Source organism: Cibotium barometz, chromosome 1 (genome assembly GCF_041138505.1).
Source record: "Cibotium barometz isolate CiBa-2024 chromosome 1, ASM4113850v1, whole genome shotgun sequence".
In the NCBI taxonomy this organism is placed as follows: Eukaryota; Viridiplantae; Streptophyta; class Polypodiopsida; order Cyatheales; family Cibotiaceae; genus Cibotium; species Cibotium barometz.
The window spans coordinates 27,278,084-27,302,741 of NC_141046.1; the positions used below are offsets into that span (position 1 = coordinate 27,278,084).

At 43.4% G+C, this 24,658-nt stretch overlaps 1 protein-coding gene across 2 annotated transcripts in view; it reads right to left on the reverse strand.

Annotated features, from left to right (window-relative positions):
* LOC147641809 (Transducin/WD40 repeat-like superfamily protein) overlaps positions 1 to 12,392 on the reverse strand; it is a 43,640-nt gene extending 31,248 nt beyond the window's left edge. The window contains exons 1-7 of one of the 2 annotated variants that reach the window (XM_086799909.1): positions 12,174 to 12,392; positions 11,241 to 11,329; positions 10,999 to 11,105; positions 10,345 to 10,380; positions 10,178 to 10,251; positions 9,972 to 10,039; positions 9,706 to 9,828 (exon numbers count right to left, since the gene is read on the reverse strand). In XM_086799909.1, the coding sequence (XP_086656035.1) occupies positions 9,706 to 9,828; positions 9,972 to 10,039; positions 10,178 to 10,251; positions 10,345 to 10,380; positions 10,999 to 11,105; positions 11,241 to 11,329; positions 12,174 to 12,330 (654 nt within the window). In that variant the 5' untranslated portion in view covers positions 12,331 to 12,392. The remainder of the gene's footprint in view (positions 1 to 9,705; positions 9,829 to 9,971; positions 10,040 to 10,177; positions 10,252 to 10,344; positions 10,381 to 10,998; positions 11,106 to 11,240; positions 11,330 to 12,173) is intronic. The other variant, XM_086799916.1, reaches the window with a different exon arrangement.
* Between the last annotated feature and the right edge of the window lie 12,266 nt (positions 12,393 to 24,658).

Sequence of the window (24,658 nt, forward strand, 5' to 3'; positions counted from 1 at the left end):
TTTCCTCCACAGAGGCGAAGTATCGTGCAGTTTGTTGTGCTCCTGTGCGGTGATTTGGTTGCGGAGATTATTGGGAGAACTTGGCTTTCCTCCTACCGGATCTACTCTTCTTTGGTGTGACAATCATAGTTGCATCGCCATCGCCATCGCCAAGAACCATGTGTTTCATGTTTGTACGAAACACATTGAGATTGAGTATCACTATGTTCATGAACGGGTTCTTACTGGAGATTTGTATTTGGAGTATTGTCCTTCAACAAAGAATGCAGCAGATTTGTTCACCAAGCCGGTGTCTCAAGCTTCCTTGGCTCCCTCATCTTCGGCTTCTCGGAGTTTGTTCAGTATCTGGTGCTAAGAGGGGGGGTTAGCATATTCATCCCCATATTCTGCCCATGTATTGTGCCCATATTTGATCCCTTTTATGGCCCTTGGTTGTGGGCTGGCCACCCTTATTTTTCCCCATTTTCTTGGTATTTTTCCCTGGTCGAGTATGCATTTCTAGTCGGCCAGCTCTTCATGTCCAGTTGGCCAGGTTGTCTTTTGCTCCAATTGGCCAACCCCATATGACCTATATATAGGTGGGCTAGCCTCTCCCCTTTTCATTCATTGTTTAGTTGGAGGTGTGATTCATGTGTTGACCAACTCTCACCTTTTGTATCCTTCACTTATGAGACTATTATGTCTCTTGCTCGGGATTGCTTTCATTGCTATATATTCAGCTTATTAGCTAGTACTCACGATGGAGGACATTGAGGATATCCGCCATCGACCGATGAGAGACATCTTTGGATAGTGATGTGTATGATGCTTACCTTTGTTGCTAGAGTTTTCCTCCCAGATGTTATCCATTAGGAACTCCTAGTACCGTACTTTTCCTCACAGTTATTTCATTTTCAGTTAGTTGTTTTTTAGCTTTTCTTACACAGACATTGTATCAGATCCACCAATTGTTGTAACCTTTTTGGTCTCATAGGTCATTTTGGCCTTTTGAAGACGTTAATATATCATTTCATTTCATTTCTCTCTCTCTCTCTCTCTCTCTCTCTCTCTCTCTCTCTCTCTCTTCTCAGATCAGCACACTCTAGTGCTCATCTTGCTTCCGCTCTGTGCACTCTTTCAACAAGACAATGATTGAGATATTTCTAGTGACTCGTCTAGGGCTCCTAGGGTGCTTCCGGCATGGGAGGACCGGGATCGTGTTCTTCTCTAGTTATATAGATGGTTTCCCCCCGTGTGCTTCCAGCCAGAGGAGGCTTTAGGGTGGGAGAGGGGAGTGTTAGTAGCTCCTCATTTCTGGTGCATGGGAACCGTGAATCAGAATTCCAAGCATAGAAAATTTGGCAAGTAAAGGTTAATTTTGATAGCTATGGATCGGTTGTGTTCCAGATTCATTGCTTGGTGTAGCAAAAGCTATGGACTGCATGTGTTCCAAGTTCATTGTTCAAGGTTTTGGGACATGATGTGTTCACACTCCACTGTTGGGGTGAATGGAGTTCATTGCACACTGGTGTGGAAATTCAGAGCCAAGCAGATTTCTTGGCTGTTCAAGGTGGCATTGTGTTTTGAAGAGACAGGTTGGCACGTGCATCTTCCGCGGTGTATTCAATATCCGACCGGTACTGGGGTGTCCATGGTCGCATCTTCTTCATCAATTTTCTTCTTCCAACTTTTACACACTATGAACTACAGAGGGGGTGTTAGAATTTTGTGCATCTCATGTGTTGTGCGTACTTGCCTTTATTGGGGGATTATGTATTTGTCCATGTTCACTAGTCGTGGGCTGCTGTCGGCCAATTCATGGTAGGAGCTGCCTTGATGCCCGGCCCGACTTCAGTGCCCATATTCTCTACCATTGGCTCTATGTTCTACCAAGCAAGGTAGCAACATCTTCAAGAGCACATAGGACAAGAGAAATACTACACAGGCGGCTAAACAAGGAGTCCTGCCCTTCTACTGAGTAAGTAATGACAATACATTGTCCAATTACCTTACCAATCTTCATAGAAGTTGTTGCAAGCGGAAGCCTTCGCGTTGGAAGCTTTAGAAGTGTTGATATCTTCGATTTGCCGCAATCCTTCGCGACAAAAGTCTTCAAGAGGATGAAGGGAACCTTGGGAAAGCTTCCCCTATGGTTCAACTTGAGAAAGGAAGGCTAAAATTAGGGTTTTCAGCAAAAAGACCAGAAATTACAGCAAAAATGAGAGCTGTTTTGCTGAATTTCAATCATTGGGAGTGAGTAGGAGAGTGATTAGCACTTGGAAACACTCTTGGAAGCTTGGAAAACACCCTAGCAAGTTGGGTATGGCTATGGAGAGCTTGGAAATGGAGAGAAATGGTGAAAAAACAGAGTTTTCAGCCTCCAAAAATCCTCATGAAGAGAAAACACGAATTTCTCTTAATAAGTAAGTGAATTGGGGTCCAATCAGGTGAAGGGACATGGGGAGATGCCCATTTATGAGTAAAAGGGGAGGATCAGGTCCTGGACATTGAGTCTTGTCCGCCTCGGGACTTCAGTGAGTGTGAACTTGAAAGAGGTCATAATTTATAAGTGACTTTTGGGCGCCCAAACTTTAATGAAGTGGGAACTCACTCACTTATAAATATTGGCTAAGTCCTAAGGGCTATTTGAGCCTAGATTGGGTAATACTTACCACCTGTTCACATGCCACACAACCATGTCAGCGCACAGTTTCACACGCACGGTTCACGGGCGGGCGTCCCCTTATCCGGAACTACACATTGGTCAAGCAAGCATGAAAACAGCACGCAATTTCAATTGCAAGCAAGCACATAAAGATGCTATGCAATGCAGCATTGGCATGAGCAATTTCCATTCATGAAACCATATAAGACCAGGCGTTTCCAGGCAAGTATACGCAATACCAAACCCAGTGGAAAGCCAATCCTCCAGGCGTTTCCGGGCATGTACACAAAGGCACAAGTCCCAGCGGAAAGCCAAGTCCTCCAGATATTCCGGGCATGATAACATCAAGTCCCAGCGGAATATCATATCCAACTATACAGCATGACACGTGTCAATCACCTGCATAGGCATATTCCATAAGCCATGGACACTAATCCAATATGTACATAGTGTGAAAGCAAGAGTGAACCATTCGGGTAGCCAAATGGTGACAGGTATACATGGTTATTTCTATTGGCGGCTGAAGTGCCTTTAAAGGTATTGGTGACCGAAATGCCTATAAACTACGTGTAGCAAAAATGTTAATGGAGCACCAGGATATCTATACCTGTGAGTGATTCGTATCTTATGTTGCACACTTGAGCCCACCTCTGCTCCAAGCTGTGTGGTCAGAGTACCGACACCAAGTGTAAGTGGTAAGAGTGAACTTCAGCCCACCTCTCCTCCAAAATGTGTGGTCAGAGTACCAACACGGAGTGTAAGTGGGAGTGGACTTGACCCCACCTCTCCTCCCAAGTTGTGTAGTCAGAGTACCAACACAAAGTGCAAATGGTAAGAGTGGACATGAGGCCTGAATGGCAACGGACTTATATCTACGCCAAGGGTCATATGGACTGACGCATGGTTGGCAAGGGACTTATGTCTACGCCAAGGGTCATGTGGACTAAAGCCTTGTTGGCAGGGGACTTTTGTCTACGCCTAGTATAGCATACTGATATCTAGACTTATGGGACTATTTTGTCTCGCCAATTTATAGGACCTAATTATGATACCTCGACTTATGGGATTGTTTTCTCTCGCCTATTTATTTAGGACATGATTACGATATCTCAACTTTTGGGATTGTTTTCTCTCGCCGACTTATTTGGGACATGATTATGACATGGACTTATTGGATTGTTCTGTCTCGTCCATTAATTTGGAACATGACTATGATATCTGGATTAATGAAACTGTTTTATCTCGCTCATTTATTTAGGATGTGATTTTGATATTGGTATTATGGAGACTTATTTAGTCTTGCCCATTTATTTGGGGCATGGATTCTATCATGACCTTTAAGACACTTGGAGACGAAATTCTAATTCTCAAGCACAAAAATCAGAGCATAGCATAGACTTGCACAAATTAAAAGAATAAACCTTATTAAATAAACAAGAGAACTAGAAAAAAGGAAAGAGATCATTGTCGACACAAGATTGGGTTGAATCTCCCTTGGATGAGCGTGGGCCTTGGACCACTCACCCATATTTATATGTACTAGAAAGCTTGCCTTTCAAAAAGACAACCCAAAAACAAAGTTCAAGTGCTTTAGAGTTTTTGAGTGTAAAAGCTCTACAAAAATAAAGCTAGCTATAATTATAAGGTCTTGGGCCTACCAAAAGTATAAAATACTAATTGATATATACAAGGGTTTGAGGCCTTAGTCTTACAAAAATATTAATGCCAAAATATGAAACCATAAAGAGTGCTTACATGTCTTCCAAAATATCTCATAGTGGTCCAACACATGTTCCACTCGCAATTAACACATAATCCGCCACTCAATCATCGCCTATATCCAAAATAATATTAGTCAATGTATGACCATAGGTGTCATGCCAGAGAGGCTTTCAAAGGGTTTAATACACTTGATTCCTAAGGAGAGTGGTGACAGATTGGAGATCTAGCAGTGCACACCCATCACCCTTTTTGAGACCGCCTACAAGATCTTGGCCAAGGCCATCAGCCAAAGACTTTAGCGTTTCCTTCCTGACTTCATCCATGACACTAGACATTTTTTTTTCATGATCGGAGTATTCTGGACAACATCTTCACCTTCCGAGAGGTGACAGCTTCGGCCAAGATGCGACAACACGACCTCATAGTGCTTCTCCTAGACTTTGAGAAATCTTATGATAGGGTGGATTGGAGCTTTCTAGAGGACACGATGAGCTGGATGGGGTTTCCCATAAAGCGGATCCATGGTGTTTCAGGACCTTAATCAGCCTCTCATAGTCAAGTTCTCATTCAAGGAGCCCGTGGCGACAAATTCCCCCTTTCTCGCTCAGTCTGGCAGGACTATCCTCTGGCACCTTACCTTTTCTTATTCGTCACCAAGGCCATAAGCAGTTTTCTCTCTACCCAAGAGACGGGGCTCCAAGAATTGCGTCTCCTCTTCTGTACTCAGGAGGAGCTACTGGACTGAGAGTTTGCAAATGATATAGTAGCTTATCTATCAGGAGATGTAGGGAATCTCCAGAGATTTGCTAAGCCGATCAAGATCTTTTGTCGCGCAACGCAGATCAACTGTCGTGTGGTTTCTGTTAGAAGTCATCTCGTCTTTACTGAGATACCAGGGCCTCTATTGTGGGTGTGCCCGTCCTTGTAGGTGTTGTTCTCATTTTTCCTCACTCCCCGGATTTTTTCCATTTTTTTGTGGCTTGGGGGACAGACCTGTGGTGGCAAGTGGACCTCTGATGCTGGCCAACTGCATTTGTTTATGCTGGAGGTGGCCGACTGTCTTGGACAGGTCGTGGACCTTTTTCAGTTGCTGGCCGACTTGGGATAGCTGGCCGACTTGGGCATTCTGCTGGTCGTGGGGTATATGGTCATGTCGGCTGCCTTTGGAGCAGGCCGACTACCACTTGGGAGCCATATAAAATCGCCCCACAGCCCTTGCCACTTTTGTATCATTATTCGGGATTCTTCTTGTGTATATATAGTAGAGTTATACACCTCTCTCTCCATTGCTGTTCTTCTGCACCGTGTTTGCTCTTGTGTTCCCAGATTTGGTTATCATCTCCGCTGCGTTTTCTGACATGGTATCAGAGCCCTAGGCTCTTGATAGTTCTTGGGATTTGTGTGAGCAAGAGGGGGACTGTTGTGTTGCTGATTGGTGGACTGTTCGGGATTGTTCGGGAAGAGGAGAAGCAAGAGGACGGCGGGCTGATTTGCTGGACAGCCATTTGCAGATGTAAGTTCTTCTTTGTTGCCACCCACCCACCCTTTTTTAGATTACATCCCCACAATTGCAAATTTGTTAGAGATGGCTGAGAGGCATGTGAAGATCCCAACACTCCCCACGTTCCCGATGGACCGTCAGTTGGACGAGAACAACTACAGCATATGGAAGGTTATGATGGAATCTGTTGTTCTGGAGTCTTACGACCTTGCTGATTTCATCGTTGTTGGGGTTCCACAGCCGGAACTAGAGGAAGGGGAGTTACTGTCAACCCGAAAGGACTGGGAGGCACAGGCACAGTTGTGGGATCGTGTCAACGCCAGCGTCCGTTCATTTATCTTCCTCAATTGCACACCGCAGGTAATCAATCATGTAAAGCATATGACGCTCGCCAGAGGTTTATGGCAGCATTTGGCTTCTCTTTATACCAGGGTATCGCCCATGAAGAGGATTTCCTTGGAAGTACAGATGCGGGTTATGAGCCCTGCAAAGTCGTCGACGATGCGAAAGCATATTAACAAGCTGTAGGCTCTTCAGCAAGAAGAGCTTCAGGCTCGGAAGGAGATATCGTCAGAAGACATGGCCATAACGTTGATGTCGCATTTGCCCTCTCAGTACTCAGCATTTTACTCGTCTTTGATTACCAGTGGGTGGCAGGCTCAGCACCATCACGTGGGAGGAGCTTGTGCCCATGATCTTGGACCAGGAGGAACGATTCCACGAACCCTCCACAGGGCGGAGGATTGGAGGCCTTAACTGGCCAACGGTCGAAAGACTGTAACACAAGCAATGGGAAGTCTTCTGAGAAGAAGTCTGACGCTGATCGCGAGAAACTAAAGTCAGAGAGAACCTGTAATGATTGTGGTGAGAAAGGCCACTATTGGAGGCAGTGTCCCAAGCGGAAGACCGAGAAGGGTGAAGATTCCTCATGCTTTTGTGCACTTGGAGGTCATGGACACCGATGTTTCATTTTCTTCAAGCAAGGAGGAGGTTGGAGGACTCGCCGCTACGGATACTCGGGAGTAGATTCTAGACAGTGGTGCTTCCAGGCACATGACTCCTTCTCGTTCAGATTTACAGGATCTCTGCAGGGGGGTGGTTGACAGGTTTCAGAAGGCCTTGCGTGGTCTTCAACAGGTTTCCAGGACTTGGCTTTCCACCGTAACAGGTGTTGATCCTTGTGAGCAGAGTGATGTCTCTTTGACTCGGAAGCAAAATGGTTCATTGATTTGGTTGATGGATACCAGATTGGACAGGAGCTTCCTGATGAGGCTGTTGAGCTCGTGTTTGCAGATGACTCTTTGGGAGGCAAGATTGAGTATCTTGTGGTTTCTGCAGCATGCGAAGGATCTTGGTCTCTTTTACACAAGAGGGGGATTGATGGATGGAGTCCGACTCCACGGTTGGAGTGACTCAGATTGGGGAGGAGATCCAGACACGAGGAGATATACTTCAGGCCTAGGAGCAGTTTTATGGAGCAATAAGAGGCAGTCATCTTTTGCCTTGTCGTCGACAGAGGCAGAGTACCGGGCTACTTGTGATGCTACTTGTGAGGTGGTAAGGTTGCAGAGGTTGCATGGCAGGATTCGGCTTCCACTGGAGGAACCCACGATCATCCAGAAGCACTTTGTTCGTGAACAGATCGTTGCTGATGACATCTTGCTAGAGTTCTGTTCGACAGAGGACAGTTCGGTGGACCTCTTCACGAAGTCGCTATCTCAGGATTTGCTCAGGTGGCACCCCAGCTCCCTATGGTTGGTTTCACAGCCAGGAGCTGAGAGGGGGTGTTAGAAGTCATCTCCTGTCCTTACTGAGACACCAGGGCCTTTGTTGTGGGTGTGCCCGCCCTTGTAGGTGTTGTTCTCATTTTTCCTCACTCCCCGTATTTTTCCCCATATTTTTCCCATTTTTTCTGTGGCTTGGGGGGCAGACCTATGGTGGCAAGTGGACCTCTGATGATGCTGGCCGACTGCATTTGTTTATGTTGGAGGTGGCCGCCTGTCTTGGACATGTCGTGGACCTATTTCAGTTGCTCGCCAACTTGGGATAGCTGGCCAACTGGTGCTTTCTGCTAGTCGTGGGGTGTATGGTCCTGTCGGCTACTTTGGAGCAGGCCGATTGCCACTTGGGCGCCATATAAAATGGCCCCACAGCCCTTGCCACTTTTGTATCATTATTCGGGATTCTTCTTTTGTGTATATAGTAGAGTTATACGCCTCTCTCTCCATTGCTATTTTTCTGCACTGTTTGCTCGTGTTCCCAGATTTGGTTATCATCTCCGCTGCGTATTCTAATAGTTTCTAGGTAAGTTCTGCACCCATCCCAACTTGGCACCCAGTTGAGGCTTTCCAGTGGATCCCGAGGGGCACTCTAGTTCGCTATCTTGAATGTCATGTGGGCATCGATCTCTCTCCGAAGCAACAACTCACCCCTCTTCTTCTAAGCATTCGGAAGAAGCTTTTGTACTGGAGTTCTACGAGGCTCTCCCTAGCTGGTAGAGTGGTGGTGGCAAACCAGGTCCTTCTTGCCACCATGTGGTACATTACTTCTTGTTGGGCCTTCTCCCAAGCATGTATTGGTCACGTAGGGTGGACTTCTTATAGGCCGGCAGTGACAGAAGGCCTGCCAGGGCCAAGGTGGCCCTGGAGAGTGATCATTCAGCCACGACGTAGAGGGGGCCTAGGCTTCATTGACCCTGCTATTCAAAGTCATGCCCTGTTGGGCAAGCTGATTGTTAGAGGACTCCTTCCCGGTGGTGAGCCTTGGAAGGACTTCCTCTTGGCCAGGATCTCAATCCACACCCCGAGTCTAGGGGACCCTTGGCCGTAGAGTACCAGATGGATCTTCATGGAGATGCGGGCCCGCGGATTTAGCCCAGCTTTTGAGGACAGCTTTACAGCCAGTTTACTTCGATCTTCCAGGCTGACCCTGAGGCAACTAGCTCTGGTAGCCTCCAAGGAGCGTCTTTGATAGCCACTAATCTGAAGTTTGAACCCCCCTGATCCGTTTACCCAGTGGCCATATGTTAGGGGCCCAACCTCATGTATCATGGGGTGCATTGAGCATAGGACCTGCCAGGTCCCTTGGAGATTGGCTTGCACACAGGCAGTTACCCCCGGAAGTTCAAGAGAGTTCTGGTAGGGATCCGGGGTAGAGACAGGCTATGCATTGACATCGACTCTGCTATTCCTCAGGAGTGACTGACACCTATCCCAGACCCGACCCCCCCACTATGGCTAGGCGTGTTTACTAGGCGCGATATTCTATTGGCAATCCATGGAGTGGATGAGGGCTGTGGTTTGCTCGCTTTTACTATTTGTCCCCATGTGGATTTCAGGCACAGGAGTGGCACATAGACCCCCCGCCGGCCAAGGCGGCCAGGGAGAGATTCTAGTGGCTATAAAGCCAAGTGACACCACCCACACCTCTGGTCAGGAAGGGGCCACGTGCCAGACATGCAGAAAAAGCTGGCCGCTTCTCCTGCATGGCACTCTCAGACGTGTAAAGAGTCTGGAAGGAGTTGGTCCTTGTAGAATGGATGGATTCGGCAGGAGGGATAGCAAAGCCCTCAGTTGTCTTGCAGCACCAGGCTGTGAGGATTAAAGTCCCACATGGTTAGATGAACATAACTTAGAGATACATTTGTACAAGGCAGGTCTTGTGGATGCTGCAACTCACCCAAAAACTGCTTCTCCAGCTTCACCAATACAGCCCCCACCCTGATTGTATTCTCTTCTTTCACGAGTGTGTACTGATTCTCTGAATTTCTATCCATAAGAAAATTGCATTACAAAGCATAGAAAAAGTTTTTGAACGTTGAAAATCAAGAAAGCCTTACAACATTGCCAGAAAGATTTGAAGTAACACATTGAACTGATAAGCTATGCCCTCTCAGTACTGTTACTGGCTTGTTGGGCGACAACCCACAATCCAAAGAGTCCTTTGACCTGATTGTAGACAGCTGCAAACGAGGGAGATGAAGCCAATGATGAGTATTACAGGAGGAGAATCATTCATCTGCAGACAATGGATGTATTGGCAGCAATGTTAGCTGTTAATATAATCCTCCATCACATAAATCAGGTTAAGCACAAGTTGAGAGACCTGCCACACTCGAACAGTCCGGTCTTTTGAGCCAGAAATTAGCTTCCAGCTATCACTTCCCGGCAAAGCTGAGGGACATGAAACAAAAGGTAGGATTCAGAGAGTCAGTAGCTATGTTGCCTTTTCCACAGAATGTCAATCTTTCTCCTGAGAGAGATTCTTTTTTGCCAAACACAAGACAGTTAAGTAAGGGGCTTCTGTAATGCCTGTTGCAAGAGAAGTAATTGCATCTGTGTGACCTTCCAACGACTGCACAGCTGATCCATCGGCATCCCAAATCCTAGGTAGTTGTAGGTACAGGCACAGTAAGAGCTCCACTTCCAATCAGATCAATTCAAAGCACAATAAGATTTAATAAATGTAGTAAAAACACCTGACAAAAGTGTCATAGGACCCTGTGGAGATGAAGCTGCAAAAGCCAGTTGCAACAAGTACAAACAGTATCATTAGCTTTGCTGATACTGATTACCCAAACCTGCAACTGACTACTCAAACCAGTGCACAAACAGCTTTGAATGGTGCCTACCAAGCAAGCCGTTAGAAGATACGTTAAGTGCTGGGTCAACTGGACATCCTTATGCTCCATGAATAGAGGAAAGAGGTAGTATGGCAAGGCAATGTGATTCCCCCATATCCCTACCAGTTAGATGCATGTGGCATAGCTTGGCTTACAGTTTAGCAGTAAAAAACGACTCAAGTTTTGAGCCCCAATGGAGAGAGGGACTAGAGAAGCTATGATAATGTAAATGGGAATGCCCCAAGAGTAGAATAATAGCATGCACTGGCCTATTGGTCAAGTAACAATAGGATCAAAAAAGCACACGCAAACCAGCCAAGTAGGAGAAGAAGCATGCAGCCAAGTTTGTGCCAAGATGGAAACTAATTTACAAACATTTCTGTGGAGTTTAGGGTATTAATACTCCAAGCCATGAATCAACGTGAAGCCTGCAAACAATGCAGAGCATATCCCTACTTAGCCTTTCTGAGAAACATTAACAAGTGCTTGTCAGATAAATTCATGTCTAACCTGGGATGGGAGCCAGCAACTGCACTAACCCAGTCCTTGTGTTCCCGGGGTTTCTGGTGTTCTGGAGGCCCTACAGCATACGCATACTCTATACTGAGTATGGATTCCTGGTTCATATGGGAACAAAGCATCAGAACAGACAAGTTGACAAATACATCCACATCACCTAGAACATTCTGTGAGCCGTAACAAACACTACTCCTACTGTTACAAGCCATGAAGAGAACAATATCATTTCATACAGCAGAGAGCTTTTTGGTGAGTAAAAGTTGTTCAAGGGATGTTCTTAGCAACTCGCTGTCCACAAGGAAATCAAAAGGTCGCGGTTTCTCTGCACCAAGAGCCAAAGCACCAAGTGAAAGAAACATCAAAGCTGGGAAATCCAGATTATGAAATGGTGCATGATATATCTGTCTTTGCAACTTCTAAATGCACAACTTCAACCTTCTACACATCAACCAGTTGATAATAATTTGCATGGAAATTTTATACGAGTGGAAACCCTACACATTACAAAAAATCCATACTCCTCGATTTCATTTCTGCCCCCCCCCCACCCCCACCCCCCACGACAAATTCGAGACACTCCGACTTTTCCACCATCACCACAAGGGCACAGCCAGCAGTGTGGGTTCAAATAAGCAATTGAGCCACTTTTACGAAAGAGTCACAATGCATACGTTCAAGAAATTTTAACCTACATGTATACACAGGCATACACACATACATGCACATATACACACACACACACCTAGACATACAAACATATATCATACATCGAAACAACAACAAATAGTTCACCTTCAGGGTTTGCATGAGTAGACACCCACACATACATACATACATACTTTCATTGCTCCATTCTGTATAAATAACCATAGAGTTTATCCCCCTCAAAAAGAGATTTGGATGGGTACGATACAATTCTTTAAGTTACATGCAGTGATACATAAATATATATGTATATACATACATATGTAAACACATACATACATAACACAAACGATACGTTTATACACACACATATATAAACTCGCACACATGGACAAACGGCTGGCCATGACAACAATTTAGGGTTCTGTAATGCATCCAAGAAAAAATGTCAAATAGAACGGGACATGATGGACTCGGTTATGCAGATAGTCAGTTAGAAAATTGACCAAAAGAAAGCATACCTAATCCGAGCAGAGCGTTGATGACTTCGGAGAGCCCATAACGAGTGAGGTGGGCCGGTACTGAAAAAGGCGTGTTGGGCACTCGCAGCTCTGCTGGCAGCTTCGTCACAAAACGGACTTGTATTTGCCTCTCCTCCACATCCACCTCCACCTCCATGGCTGCGGTAAGCGCACACTTCTAGTGTTCACCTTAAGGCTTAAACCCTGTAGTTCTTGGCCGCGTAAAAATGTTACTTTTGGGTTTATTACTTAATTTGTTCAGCATATTCTAATTTTTGCTTTTGCAAGGTTTGTGTCAAGGTTTATTTTTGAAGTAGGTTTTGAAAATGTGTTTTTGCCACCCCATGTCGCTCGTGCGATTATTTAAATAAAAAAACCACTTATGCTTTCATTCTTCTCCTCGCATGCAAGTGTTGGTGCCTTTCTGTCTTTGAGGTGTGGCCACGGCATCGGTAGTGTGTGGCCTTTGGCCCTACTACACCGTTGTGATTGTTGCGCCTACTTGTGTTCTTCCTTCCCTCGTTGGTAAGGCTCCTTTTGTTTTCCATTTTTTGTTAACGTCGTCTATATATTTCAAGTTTCACAAGTTGCATTTTGTCTTGTCACCTCTTGCCATTGCTCGAATAAGGATGTCACTAAGAAAAGTAATACATGTCGAAGGTTGTGTAACTACTCATTCTGGAGGGGCTTCTTGATCTTTACTTAAAAGCCACCTTTACAAGAGAAATCCTTTATGACTCATCTCATTGTAATAATAGTGAAGTCAAGGAGAACATAAACCCTCGTGCTGTCCCTTCCCCTAAGGGCTATGCAAGAATGGAGAATCTCAAAGGCATAAAAAGAAAGGCGCACTCTTTGAGCAAACACACTGTTTTTTTATATCACTTTAACATTCTCCATTTATGTTTATGTATTTTGTTCTTGTCTGTGATTTGTAGGAAGTTCAGAATCCTCTTATGCTGCACGGAGGAAGACAAAGAAGGACATGGGGTCACATCTACCTTCATCCCTAAGGATGTTGTCTAATGTCTACTAGGTATCCTCATTTTCCTTCCTATGGCAATGTCCAAAGGAACATCAATATGGATGTAACCTTATGGGAGCCCAAATCGGATTTTGTTTGTCTTGAGTGTAATGTGAGGCTTTTCTCCTTAGAGGGAGGGGGGGCTCTTCATCACTTACACTTCTAGATGGTGTTTAGATGATGGTGTTTAGAATCTCTTCATCATCAGTGTTTAGAATATTATCCATTTCCATTATTGACGTGGGAAAACTTCTCAAGCAATACATGGCATGGGACCTTTACAAACCCCATGGCGGCCTTGTCATGTGTAAGGCACTGAGGTAGGTGAGAATACAATCACTTCATGATCCCACCTCAATTGCCTCGATACATGGCATGGGACCTTTACAAACCCCATGGCGTCCTTGTCATGTGTAAGGCACTGAGGTAGGTGAGAATACAATCACTTCATGATCCCACCTCAATTGCCTCGATCCATCTTTCCGATTACCTCATAATCCACCTCTCCAAACACCTCATGATCCACCTCTCCGATCGCCTCACAATCCACCTCTCCGATCACCTCATGATCTACCTCTCCGAACACCTCACGATCCAAGCAATCCCACCTCATGATTCACCTCTCCATCCACATGGTTAGATCACACAACTTGCACTAGGCAAACATGCACAAACATAAAAGTAAAATCATAAATTTATTATGAAAAGACTTGAAAAATGATGGTTTGAAACTGAAGGGATGAATAGAGAAGTGAATTTTTATAGGTAAATCCAAAGCCCTCATACCTTGATATGGTTTGAAACTGAAGGGATGAATAGAGAAGTGAATTTTTATAGGTAAATCCAAAGCCCTCATACCTTGATAGGAGTTGACACTTCTGTGACTTGAAATTGCCAAAACTAACCCCTTTACTCCTTAACTAGCCACAATTGACAATAGACCATCTATGCTGACACTAGCTTTTACTATTAGATGATCCCAACTATGCAGATTGCAGTTCGGCAAGGTGTTAGTGTGAGTAGAGTCACTGAGAATCCTCTATACAAGGATAGTGATAGTAGTAGCGAGATTGCCTCTCGAGCTCCCACTTCTAGTAGCAGAACTAGAATTGAACAATTTCTTACCCTTCATCTCCTAAAGGAACCCTTTCTTTGATTTAGGTAGCCTATCTAGATATTACTATTCATGTTGCTTAATTGATGAGAAACCAAGCCAACCTGGTTTAATCTCATTGTTTCTTGAGGGTTTACAAGACATGGCTGTTGTGCTCAAAAAGATGGAGGAAAACCTTAAAGTACTCCCTGGGGACCCTAAAGCTTGCCCTAAGGAGAGAGGGAACTTGGTGCCCCTATTATCGAGGCAATCACACTAGAAATTTGAGTGTCCGTACAAAAGAGGACAAAGAGTCTTGTGGTATGGCTATAGTAGAATATATATAACTAGAATTATCGATACAATCCAGCAAATCGTAGTATGTGTTAAAACCCTAAGATCTCTTTAGATAATCAACAGGCATAAACATGCATAAATCAGGCATAAACTCTACCACCACCCAACCACCCCCAAGCCCAAGGGTTGCACACATGAAATATAATGGAGTACCACATACCTTAACCTTAGTGTCCCATACCACCAAGAGGTATAACTCCAATACAATAGCACTCAACTCTATAGTGAAATGGCAAGAATGTAGATACAATCCTCTACACAAGAGAACATCCCTTGAGTGTGCCCCATGCCCCTATTATAAAGGAGGGCCCTCAAGTGACTCTTGACTCTCCATTTCCCATATGTGACCCTTGGATGCCTGACCCTAACCTTAACCCTTAAGGTTAGTCCTAACCCATGCTCCACTAGAGCTTGTTCCCATGCTCCCATGCTTACAAGCCTAATGTGGGTTAGCCTCCTAGTATATGCACATATAATGTGCACATAACATACTTCCCCTCTCTCAAAACATTGCACTCTTGCAATGAAAAGAAGGAAATCTACGCAGAACATTCTCAACCGACTCCCAAGTCGAATCCTCTATTTCCCTATCTTTCCACAAAATTTTAACCTCAGGGATTAGTCGACTATGAAGTTTCCTTTCCCTGAATTCAAGTACCTTTTCAGGTTCCTATGGAATATAAGATAAATTTTTGACTTCAACGAGTTCTTGAGGAGTAACTGTGTTATCCTGACCTCCCAGTTTCTCTTTCAATCTACTGACATGAAAGATTGGATGAACTCTAACATGTGGAGGTAGTTTTAGTTCATACGCAACCGTGCCAATTTGACGTATAACTCGAAATGAACCACAATATCTAGGAGATAATTTCGAGCACTTTCCCGTTGATAAAGTCTGAGAGTCTTTAGAAACTTTTAAATAAACCAATGCTCCTGGTTCAAAAGACCGAGATGAGCATCCTCTATCAGCATCATAAAACCGTACTCTATCCTAAGCACTCCTGATAGAATCCCAAGCTTCAATCAGCATTTCCTGCATATCACGCAAGAAATCCCTCGATGCATCAAGCTCAATGTCCTTAAGACCTATATCAATAGGTGCCCTAGGTTGATACCCATACATAAGCATGAACGGACTAAAACCTGTAGCCGTATGTTTAGAATTGTTATAGGCAAATTCCATCAGTGGAAGATACTTCACCCAATTTGATGGTTTTCTAGAGACATATGCATGAAATATATCCTCTATAATGTGATTCACCTGCTCTGTTTGCCCATCAGACTGCGGATGATCAGAGGAACTCATACTTAAAGTTGTTTCCAATTTCTTGAAAACTTCCTGCCAAAAATTAGCCGTGAACTTAGAGTCCCGATCGCTCACAATATCAGAAGGTAGACCATATAGTCTAAACAGTTGCTCGACAAATTGGTACGCCAATTCCGAAGCTTAAACTATTGTTTTTGTGGGTAAAAACCTAGCCATCTTTGTCAATCTATCCACGACTACCCAAATGGCATCGTGACCCCTGCTGGTATGTGGAAGTCCCATAATGAAATCCATGGAAATACTTTTCCACTTTCTAGACGGAATATCCAAAGGATGTAATAACCCAGCAGATTTAAGGCGTTCAACCTTGTTTATCTGACATTGATGACATCGGGCCACATAACTCTGATATACCACTGTTAAAACCCTAAGATCTCTCTAGATAATCAACATGCATAAACATGCATAAATCAGGCATAAACTCTACCACACCCAACCACCCCGGAGCCCAAGGGTTGCTCACATGAAATATAATGGAGTACCACATACCTTAACCTTAGTGTCCCATACCACCAAGAGGTATAACTCCAATACAACAGCACTCAGCTCTATAGTGAAATGGCAAGAATGTAGATACAATCCTCTACACAAGAGAACATCCCTTGAGTGTGCCTCATGCCCCTATTATATAGGAGGGCCCTCAAGTGACTCTTGACTCTCCATTTCCCATGTGTGACCCTTGGATGCCTAACCCTAACCTTAACCCTTAAGGTTAGTCCTAACCCACCTTAACACTTAAGGTTAGTCCTAACCCATGCTCACAAGCCTAATGTGGGTTAGCCTCCTAGTATATGCACATATAATGTGCACATAACAGTATGCATGCTCCCACTTTGCTAATAGTCACCCAATCTCTTGTGCCCCCCACTTCGCAGGGGTGGGTAATGGAGACACTATGCCCCCTACTTCTATCAATCCTCTACCAAGAGGAATCCTTAAATTACTTGACACACCTCCTCCCATTTTGGAACCTCAACCTATCATCTATGGTGTGGCACCCATAAGGCATATGGAAGTTGGACCTCTCATTGAAGATGTCACTAACACATTTGTGCCATAGCCTGAGCCTCTGGAAATACCATCAAAATATCATTCCTATTCTATACCATTTTCATAACTTGATGTAGAATTTGTGAGATTCGGGACAACACTTTGGATTCAATTTACAAGATGACACTTGTTGCAGCTTATGGTTGTGGGGAACCAATGAGCTATAGGGCTTGAGAGATGAATTCTATAGCCTCTTGCCAACCCCTTGTTACACTTGTCCGATGAGCACACCTCAAAAGGGAGTGCCCCTACTTAAAGCATCTTTGCTTTGTTAAGGTGGTGTTTTAACTACGAGATAACTCACATTATCCAAGATTTCCTTAAAGCATCTTTGCTTTGTTAAGGTGGTGTTTTAACTATGAGATAACTCACATTATCCACTAGGGACCCACAATCAATTGAATATGCTAAGTGTTTTAAGGGAAAAGAGCTCACCAATCTTGACGAATACAATGGAGCTCACATGAGCTCGAACTAAGTCCAAGATTCAATGGATATAGAGAGTGATGAAATTGTGCACTCTTCCACAAAGAGATCTAAAGGACAAAACCCTCGGTTTGATTAGACTTCTAGGGCTAAAAATAAAGCAATGTAATCATTGAGAGTGATGACAAGGAAACGGAGGCTTCTTCTTCATGGGAGGGAGAACCTAGAGACAAGATTCTAGATATGGCCCAAATAGTTGTAGCCGGAAGAGTGGATTGAACCATTGAATCTTCCAAAGATATTGACTCAGTACCCCAATCCCATTGATGAAATAACCAAGTTTAAGGTTGCCCAAGAATAAGAATTGGGGAAAGAAACCTAGATCCACCGACTAGAGGGATGTTGAGGGCCGATTTAGCCAGATTCCTATAAATCTATGCTCAGAACAACCCTTGATCCAACTACTAAAGGATCTAAGGAAGGAAGTGTGCCAGAAATAAGGTAAGACTTATACTTCTCCTACCATCCATGAGACCATAAGAATTTGGACCTAATTCTTAAAAAAACCCTTCCCTTCTATTTGGGCTTAGAAAGTGCAGTCACTTCAATTAGAGCACCTGTCTTTGGCCATCGTAAAAGACAGAAAGACATGCTAGGGATGAGTGTTATTCTTTTTGCCCCAATCAAATCACCTTAGAAGAGTTTCTAGCAAGATATCCTGATCTTTGGCTAGATATGAGAGAATTTATGGATGCAATATTTGTTTCAAATCTTGAAAATGAATCTAACAAAGAATCTGAGAAGAGCAATGAGATAGACAATCCTAGAAAGGTCTATAAGAATGTGCATATAAATAAGTTGGGTAAATGTTTTAAGAGCCAACAGTTCAATGCTACCCAACCATTGAGACTAGGAACCGCAACATCCACAGCTATCCTAGATGGTGGTGTAGGAGTCAGCATAGCTATAAAAAGATAGCGGGAGAGTTGGGGATCACCAATCCTTGCCTCCACCACTAACCTCGAAATTAAGCCAGCTGATGGAAATCTTACCTTGCCCATGGGCGTGCTTAGGATCAACAAGTTGGGCTCGTGTTGGTTAACCTTTGATCAAGTCTTTGCTATCATGGACTTCAAAAAGCCTATGACATACGATGTGATCCTAGAATGACCATTTATGAGACAACTTAGAATGATCCTTGACTAGGGAATTGACCATATCTATTTGTGCAAAAAAGAAGTGACCATGAAGGTCAATCATCTCAGAAATTGGATTCACCACCCAGTTACCAAGCATCCCGTAGAGGCATATCTTATAGTGGATAAATTCTATCACCAACTGACAGTAAGTGAAAAAAAGGAAGCTAGAAAGGTTTATCTTTTTGAAAAAGCCCAATTTGATGATTTATCATCCATGGAACTCAACTTTAAAGCTAAAGATCTTCTCGAGCGAGTGAAGATGAGAATTGGCTCCACATCCTAGCTAGAATAAATACCATACCCAAGGCTGGCGGTTCTTGTTTTTGTGATGCTGATTTCCCACTATAAACTTGTAGTGGCCTTGCATGTAACGTACTCTTATGAGCCGATAGTCTTTCACTATAACGACCTTTTGTAAATAGGGAGTCCCAACATAGATGGACAATAGGTAGTGCATAGGAGAGAGATAGAGAAAGAAAGAGAGGAATCAGAGAAGGAGAATTATACTATGTATTGTGGCAATAACATGTTGCTATGTTATTAATGAGTCAGGTCTTATAAGGAGAAGGTCATGACTTATGTATATAACTTTATGATGTTGTCTAAGTAGGAAAGGGAAGCTAGACTATGTATCAGGAGTAGAAAAGGAAAGGTCACGACTTATGTATATAATTTTTTGATGTTGCGTGAGTAGGAAAGGGAAGCTAGACTGTGTATCCTAAGAGCTAACTATTGTCTGTCACTTAATAGATCCAATCTATCTACACATTGTGTTCTATCTGTGTGATGTTCAGAGTATACCTATTCATGTGTGATTTACTTACATTGTTGAGATTTCATTTTTCACGGTTGCAAGCATGCAGATGAGTACTATAGTTCATGCATGCAAATATTTCTTGCACTATTAACAAATAGGCACTCCTTACCAGTATTCAAACTTATTTTGGATAAATTTTCTAACTCATATGGATAAATATCCAGAGAGCATCCCCCACTTATGCAGACCAATGCTTGGGTATGTTTTGCCCACTTATGGTGTTGGGCATAGTCATTATAGGTCAGCTCATTAGAGCTAGCTAGATGGTCTAGAGAGGTTGACTAGAGCGAGCATGGTGCTAGCATGGTAGTAGTAGGTAATGAACCTGATGAGCTCAATAATGGGAGTGGGATATAATTGACAAGAGAGAAAGCAGGCACACAAAGTGAAATGCTTAAAACGATCGCATCACATCATGATGTAGATAATGTGGAGAGAGAGAGAGAGATGAAGAACCTAAAGTAGGGTTTATGTAGGTCCTTCATGTAGTATGCGAGCATACTTGATGTGATCCGCGAGGTGAGACGCATGTGATCGAGGTGGAATCATGAGGTCGGGTTGTGATGTGGGAGGCATGAAGTTGGGTTGTGGGGACGGGTCATGAAGTGAGATCATAAGGTCAGAGGCATGACATGAGCCATGAGGTCAAGTTGTGAGGTGAGATCATGAGGTTGTTAAGGCTCACCCTAACCCTCCTTAAAACACATCCAATAAGAGATTACCTGGTGAACCGCAACTGTCGTGTGAGGATCTTTCCAATGGCTAAGCTCATAACCCTCACCTCACGTCACTCACACACACTCACTAGCATGCATTAGGGAGATAGATTAGCAAAAGGATTAGCAAGAGCAAGACTCTATTGCACAATGGGAGAGTGTTGTATTATGAGAGATATTCACTTATATACATGGCCATAAGTGTTCACACTCACTTACACTGTGGTGGTGGCTGGTTGGAAACTTTAGGCTCATAAGAGGCCTAATGCTATTACAATGACTACTCTCATAATATATCTATGAAGTACATCCTAACTTGCTACCACATGCTCTTGAAGTGGAAATCGCCCTAAATCCTCCATCACACCATTACGGGCGCCCACCCAAGTTGTAGCTTTGGACACTATTGCTTCATATCTTGAATGTATGACCCTTTGGTGTATATATCATGACTCCTTGATGTAAGATAATGGTGTTAGATCTTGTTAATCCTATGAATGGGTTAACATCCTCCCCTTCCTAATGGCGATCGCGTCCTCTCGTGATCGTGTTGAAGACTTTGTGTGGGGAGAATGAACAAGCTTTGTCGATGGCTTTGATGTTGATTGACGCTCAATGGTCTTAGTTCCTCCGAAAGGAATAAGAAAAGCTAGTTAGTGAATGAAAAGGTCAGTGGTTTATTGGGAATTCCTAATGGGGTAGGGGTGGCGTTTTTTTTGCGAATGATTGCATTTTTATATTTGTGTGAGTTTTTTTAAAAAGGGTTTGTTGCTCACATTTTTTTTTTGGCAATCATAAGCAAGGTTACATGTGGCTTGTGTTAGTGGGGATGCTAAAAGATGTTAATAATGGGAGAGAAGAGAGGGAAGGATCCGGAGGAATGTAGACATAATCATCAGAATGAGATGGTGATTCTCAATTCCTCATTTGATTCACTGAAGCGACATTCGTCATTTGAAGAAATTGGCCTTCGATGATGTCTCTTTGTGTGGCAGGATTCTTGTCAAATGTTGTTGAGTAGGACCTATTCTTGCTTTCTTCTGTCCATGTGCTTTTTATGTTTTATGTATATTTAAGTTCTCTTATGAAAAGCATATAGACATGAAGTACAAGAATTGAGTCATATAAACTCTTATTGAACTGCTCTGTGTTGAAGTAGCCACTTGTTGGTGTGAGGATTGAAAGAATTACGTCGACTTGCAAGCTTAATATAGATATCTTCACTAAGGATTGAAGATCATTGATTTGTGAAGATGGTACCATTATTTGGAGAGGTTTGGAATTTGAAGGAAATTTCCAGGCGATGGGTTGTACCATTGACCACGCTTTCATCCACCATGGCCCCCCCATCCCATAGATGTACCTGGAAGTTATTGATGGGTGGTGAGGCTTTGGTGCAAATGTTATCTAGTGCATGAGTATAGATATGCACTCATGGAGTAGTTGTTACATTAATTTAGCCAAAAGAATAGTAACCTATAAGCTTAACAATTATATAATGGCTATTGAAGATCGTTAGGAAAGTGTTAATGTGTGAGATGGCTTAAACCGTGATATAGCTTAAATCATGAAAGTGCAGGTTCTTAAACCATGAGACTATTAATCCATGAAAGACTTGAACTCGTGAGATTGCTGGGTTTTTTTTGGCCGCCGTGAAGGGTTATTTCGTGAAATGGCCTAAACCCGGGAAAGGCCGTGAAATGCTGTCTCCGTGAAAGTGCAAGTTTTTAGGCCGTGAAGGGTTATTCCTTGAAATGGCCTAAACTCATGAAAGTGCAGGTTTTTAGGCCATGAAGAGTTATTCCGTGAAATGGCCTAAACCCATGAAAGTTAATCCCATGAAATGGTGTTTTCATGAAAGTGCAGGTTTTTAGGCCGTGAATGGGTTATTCCGTGAAATGGCCTAAACCCGTGAAAGTTAATCCCGTGAAATGGTGTTTTCGTGAAAGTGCAGGTTTTTAGGCCGTGAAAGGGTTATTTTGTGAAATGGCCTAAACCCGTGAAGGTTAATCCCGTGAAAGTGCAGGTTTTAAGGCTGTGAAGGGTTATTCCGTGAAATGGCCTAAACCCGTGAAAGGTAATCCCATGAAACAGTTTAAACCCGTGAAAGGTAATCCCATGAAACAGTTTAAACCCATGAAAGTGTAGGTTTTGACCCCGTGAAGTTGCAGGTTTTGACCCTGTGAGATTGCAGGGTTTGACCTGTGAGATTGCATGTTTTGGCCCCGTTGGTTTTTGATTCGAAATGATTTTATGGGTCAGCTAGGGAATGACGTGGGAGCAACAGGTTCTTGTGCACTTATGCTTCATATCCAGAGGGGTGAAAATAGCATTGTGAGTTTCTCTTTGATGCGCTCATAAGTCTCCGTTTGCAGATATGGGAATTGATTCTTAAATTTTTGGCCCAAATGTTGTCGAGGCAATAGATAAGACTGCTGGTTGGTTACCATTTGGATTGCTTGAACACACAAGCTCTTGTGTAGGTGCTAAATGTACGAGAGTGGTTGAGTGACTTTCTTAGTGTTGCTTAGGCCTCTGTTCTTGTCACACTTTAGGTGAAGCTATTGGGGTTGAAGTCAGTGATGAGGTTTTCTTCACGTTGTTCGATTTTGGCAACTATATGATGGGATTACCATCATAGTATCCTTGTTGTTGAAGCACATACATAGGCACCCATCTTTGATGAACATTATATTTGGTGGGGCTGATGCCTTTGGTGCTGAGCTTTGTTTCTTTGAACAGGCTTAGGGGACTTTGTGATGCGTTGGGGAATCCAAGCTTCGTTAGTACTTTGATAGTAGTCTTGTGCTTGCAGTAATCTTTTTGGTGTCCATACTTGATGACTTGGTGGAGTTCTTTGAGGAACCTGCATAGGCTTTTGTGGACGATGTTGTGGAGTACTTCTCTTTTTCCTTGACCTCTGAGTGTTGCATTGAGGAAGAGGCTTTGACTGTAGAGGAACCCAAATTTGATTGGCACCTTCATAGTAGACTTGAGCTACAAGTCTTTGCTGCTCCACCCACATCTTGATTCTATTAAGATACCTCGATTTTGGTTGTCTAGGTGGAGTTTTCTTTTGGGTTGATGTGGAAGGTTTGGGGCCCTCCTTGACTTTGGTTGGCACTGAGGCTATAGGTTTGAGACTCATGGGTATTATTGAATGGCGATGATGAGGCTAGAGTCTCTTGTGGAGTGGCTGTTAATGATGAGGCTTTCAAGCATGCGGTTGTCTCCTTTAGTGGGGTTTGTCGATGAAGAGGCATAGGCTCCAGGGCTTTTCCTTTGAGTTCCTTGTTAGAGATAGATATTTGCACTGTGGGAACTTCTTCAGGAATAGCTGTTGATTGTAAGGTATTGGCATCTAACTTCATTGGTGAGGATGGGATTGAAGGAGTAGATGCTTTATCGGAGTCGGTCGTTGACGCAGATGGTAGGTCATTGTGTAGAGGAGCTTCTATAGAAGAGGCTTGTAACCTTTTACATTCAGCATCATAGAAATCCATTAAAGTTGGATCCTCTTCCTTGTAGTATGGTATTGTCAACTTTTTGTCATTGACCATCACGATAACTCTATCGCTAGCAAAGCACAGTGGTGCTTGGGCAGCAATAGTCCATTTATGCCCCAAGATCAAATCTACATCCAACACGTACTCAACCACAAAAAAACTTGCAAGTAAGGGGGTTAGTTTCAATATACATTGTATGTTCAAAGTACCCCAAACATGGCATGTTCAAGTCTTGTATAGAGGGAATTCTTTCAAGATAAGCTGTGAGTATTGGTTGACCTAACAAATCCCATAACTCAAGGGTCATGAGATTGTGATCTCGTGTTAGATAAAGCTGTGCTTGAGCTGTGGTGATTTTATTGGAAAGTTTCAAACCAACCAGAATCCTAAGGATCTTTTCAGTAAGATATGTTGGAAGTTCCAGCTCCTCCGAGGTCTCTTCCTCCCGCCAGTAATAGCAATTGTACACTGCCTGCAGGAGTGTTCAAGGTGACTGTTTGCATGGATTCATCTATTGAATACGAGTCACATATCCAAGTTCCACCAAGGATGACATCATACTCAAGGGAATCTAGGGTAACATGGAATGTAAATTCCACATCTCCACCGATTGTTTATCATAGCTAAAGTAACCTGGAACTTCAATGCTTTGTCCATAGGCTTCTCTTGCAAGACCATTATCTGTAGGGATAAGTTTAGGTTGTTACAATGACACCCAAGTGTCTATTGTCATGATGTTATGACTAGTTCGAGGACTAATCAATGCGTGTTTGCGCTTAACATCATTGCCTTTAGGGAAATTTAACCATATCATGATAGAATATTCAAAAGGAACCATGGATGTTTCACTTTTTGTTTCAACTTCAGATCCTATTTCGGTTTTATATTCCCATTCACTTTCATCATCTTTTTGGCTCTCAGCTTTTTCAAGAGTAGCCAATGTGTACATTGGCACACTTGGTCCTTTGAC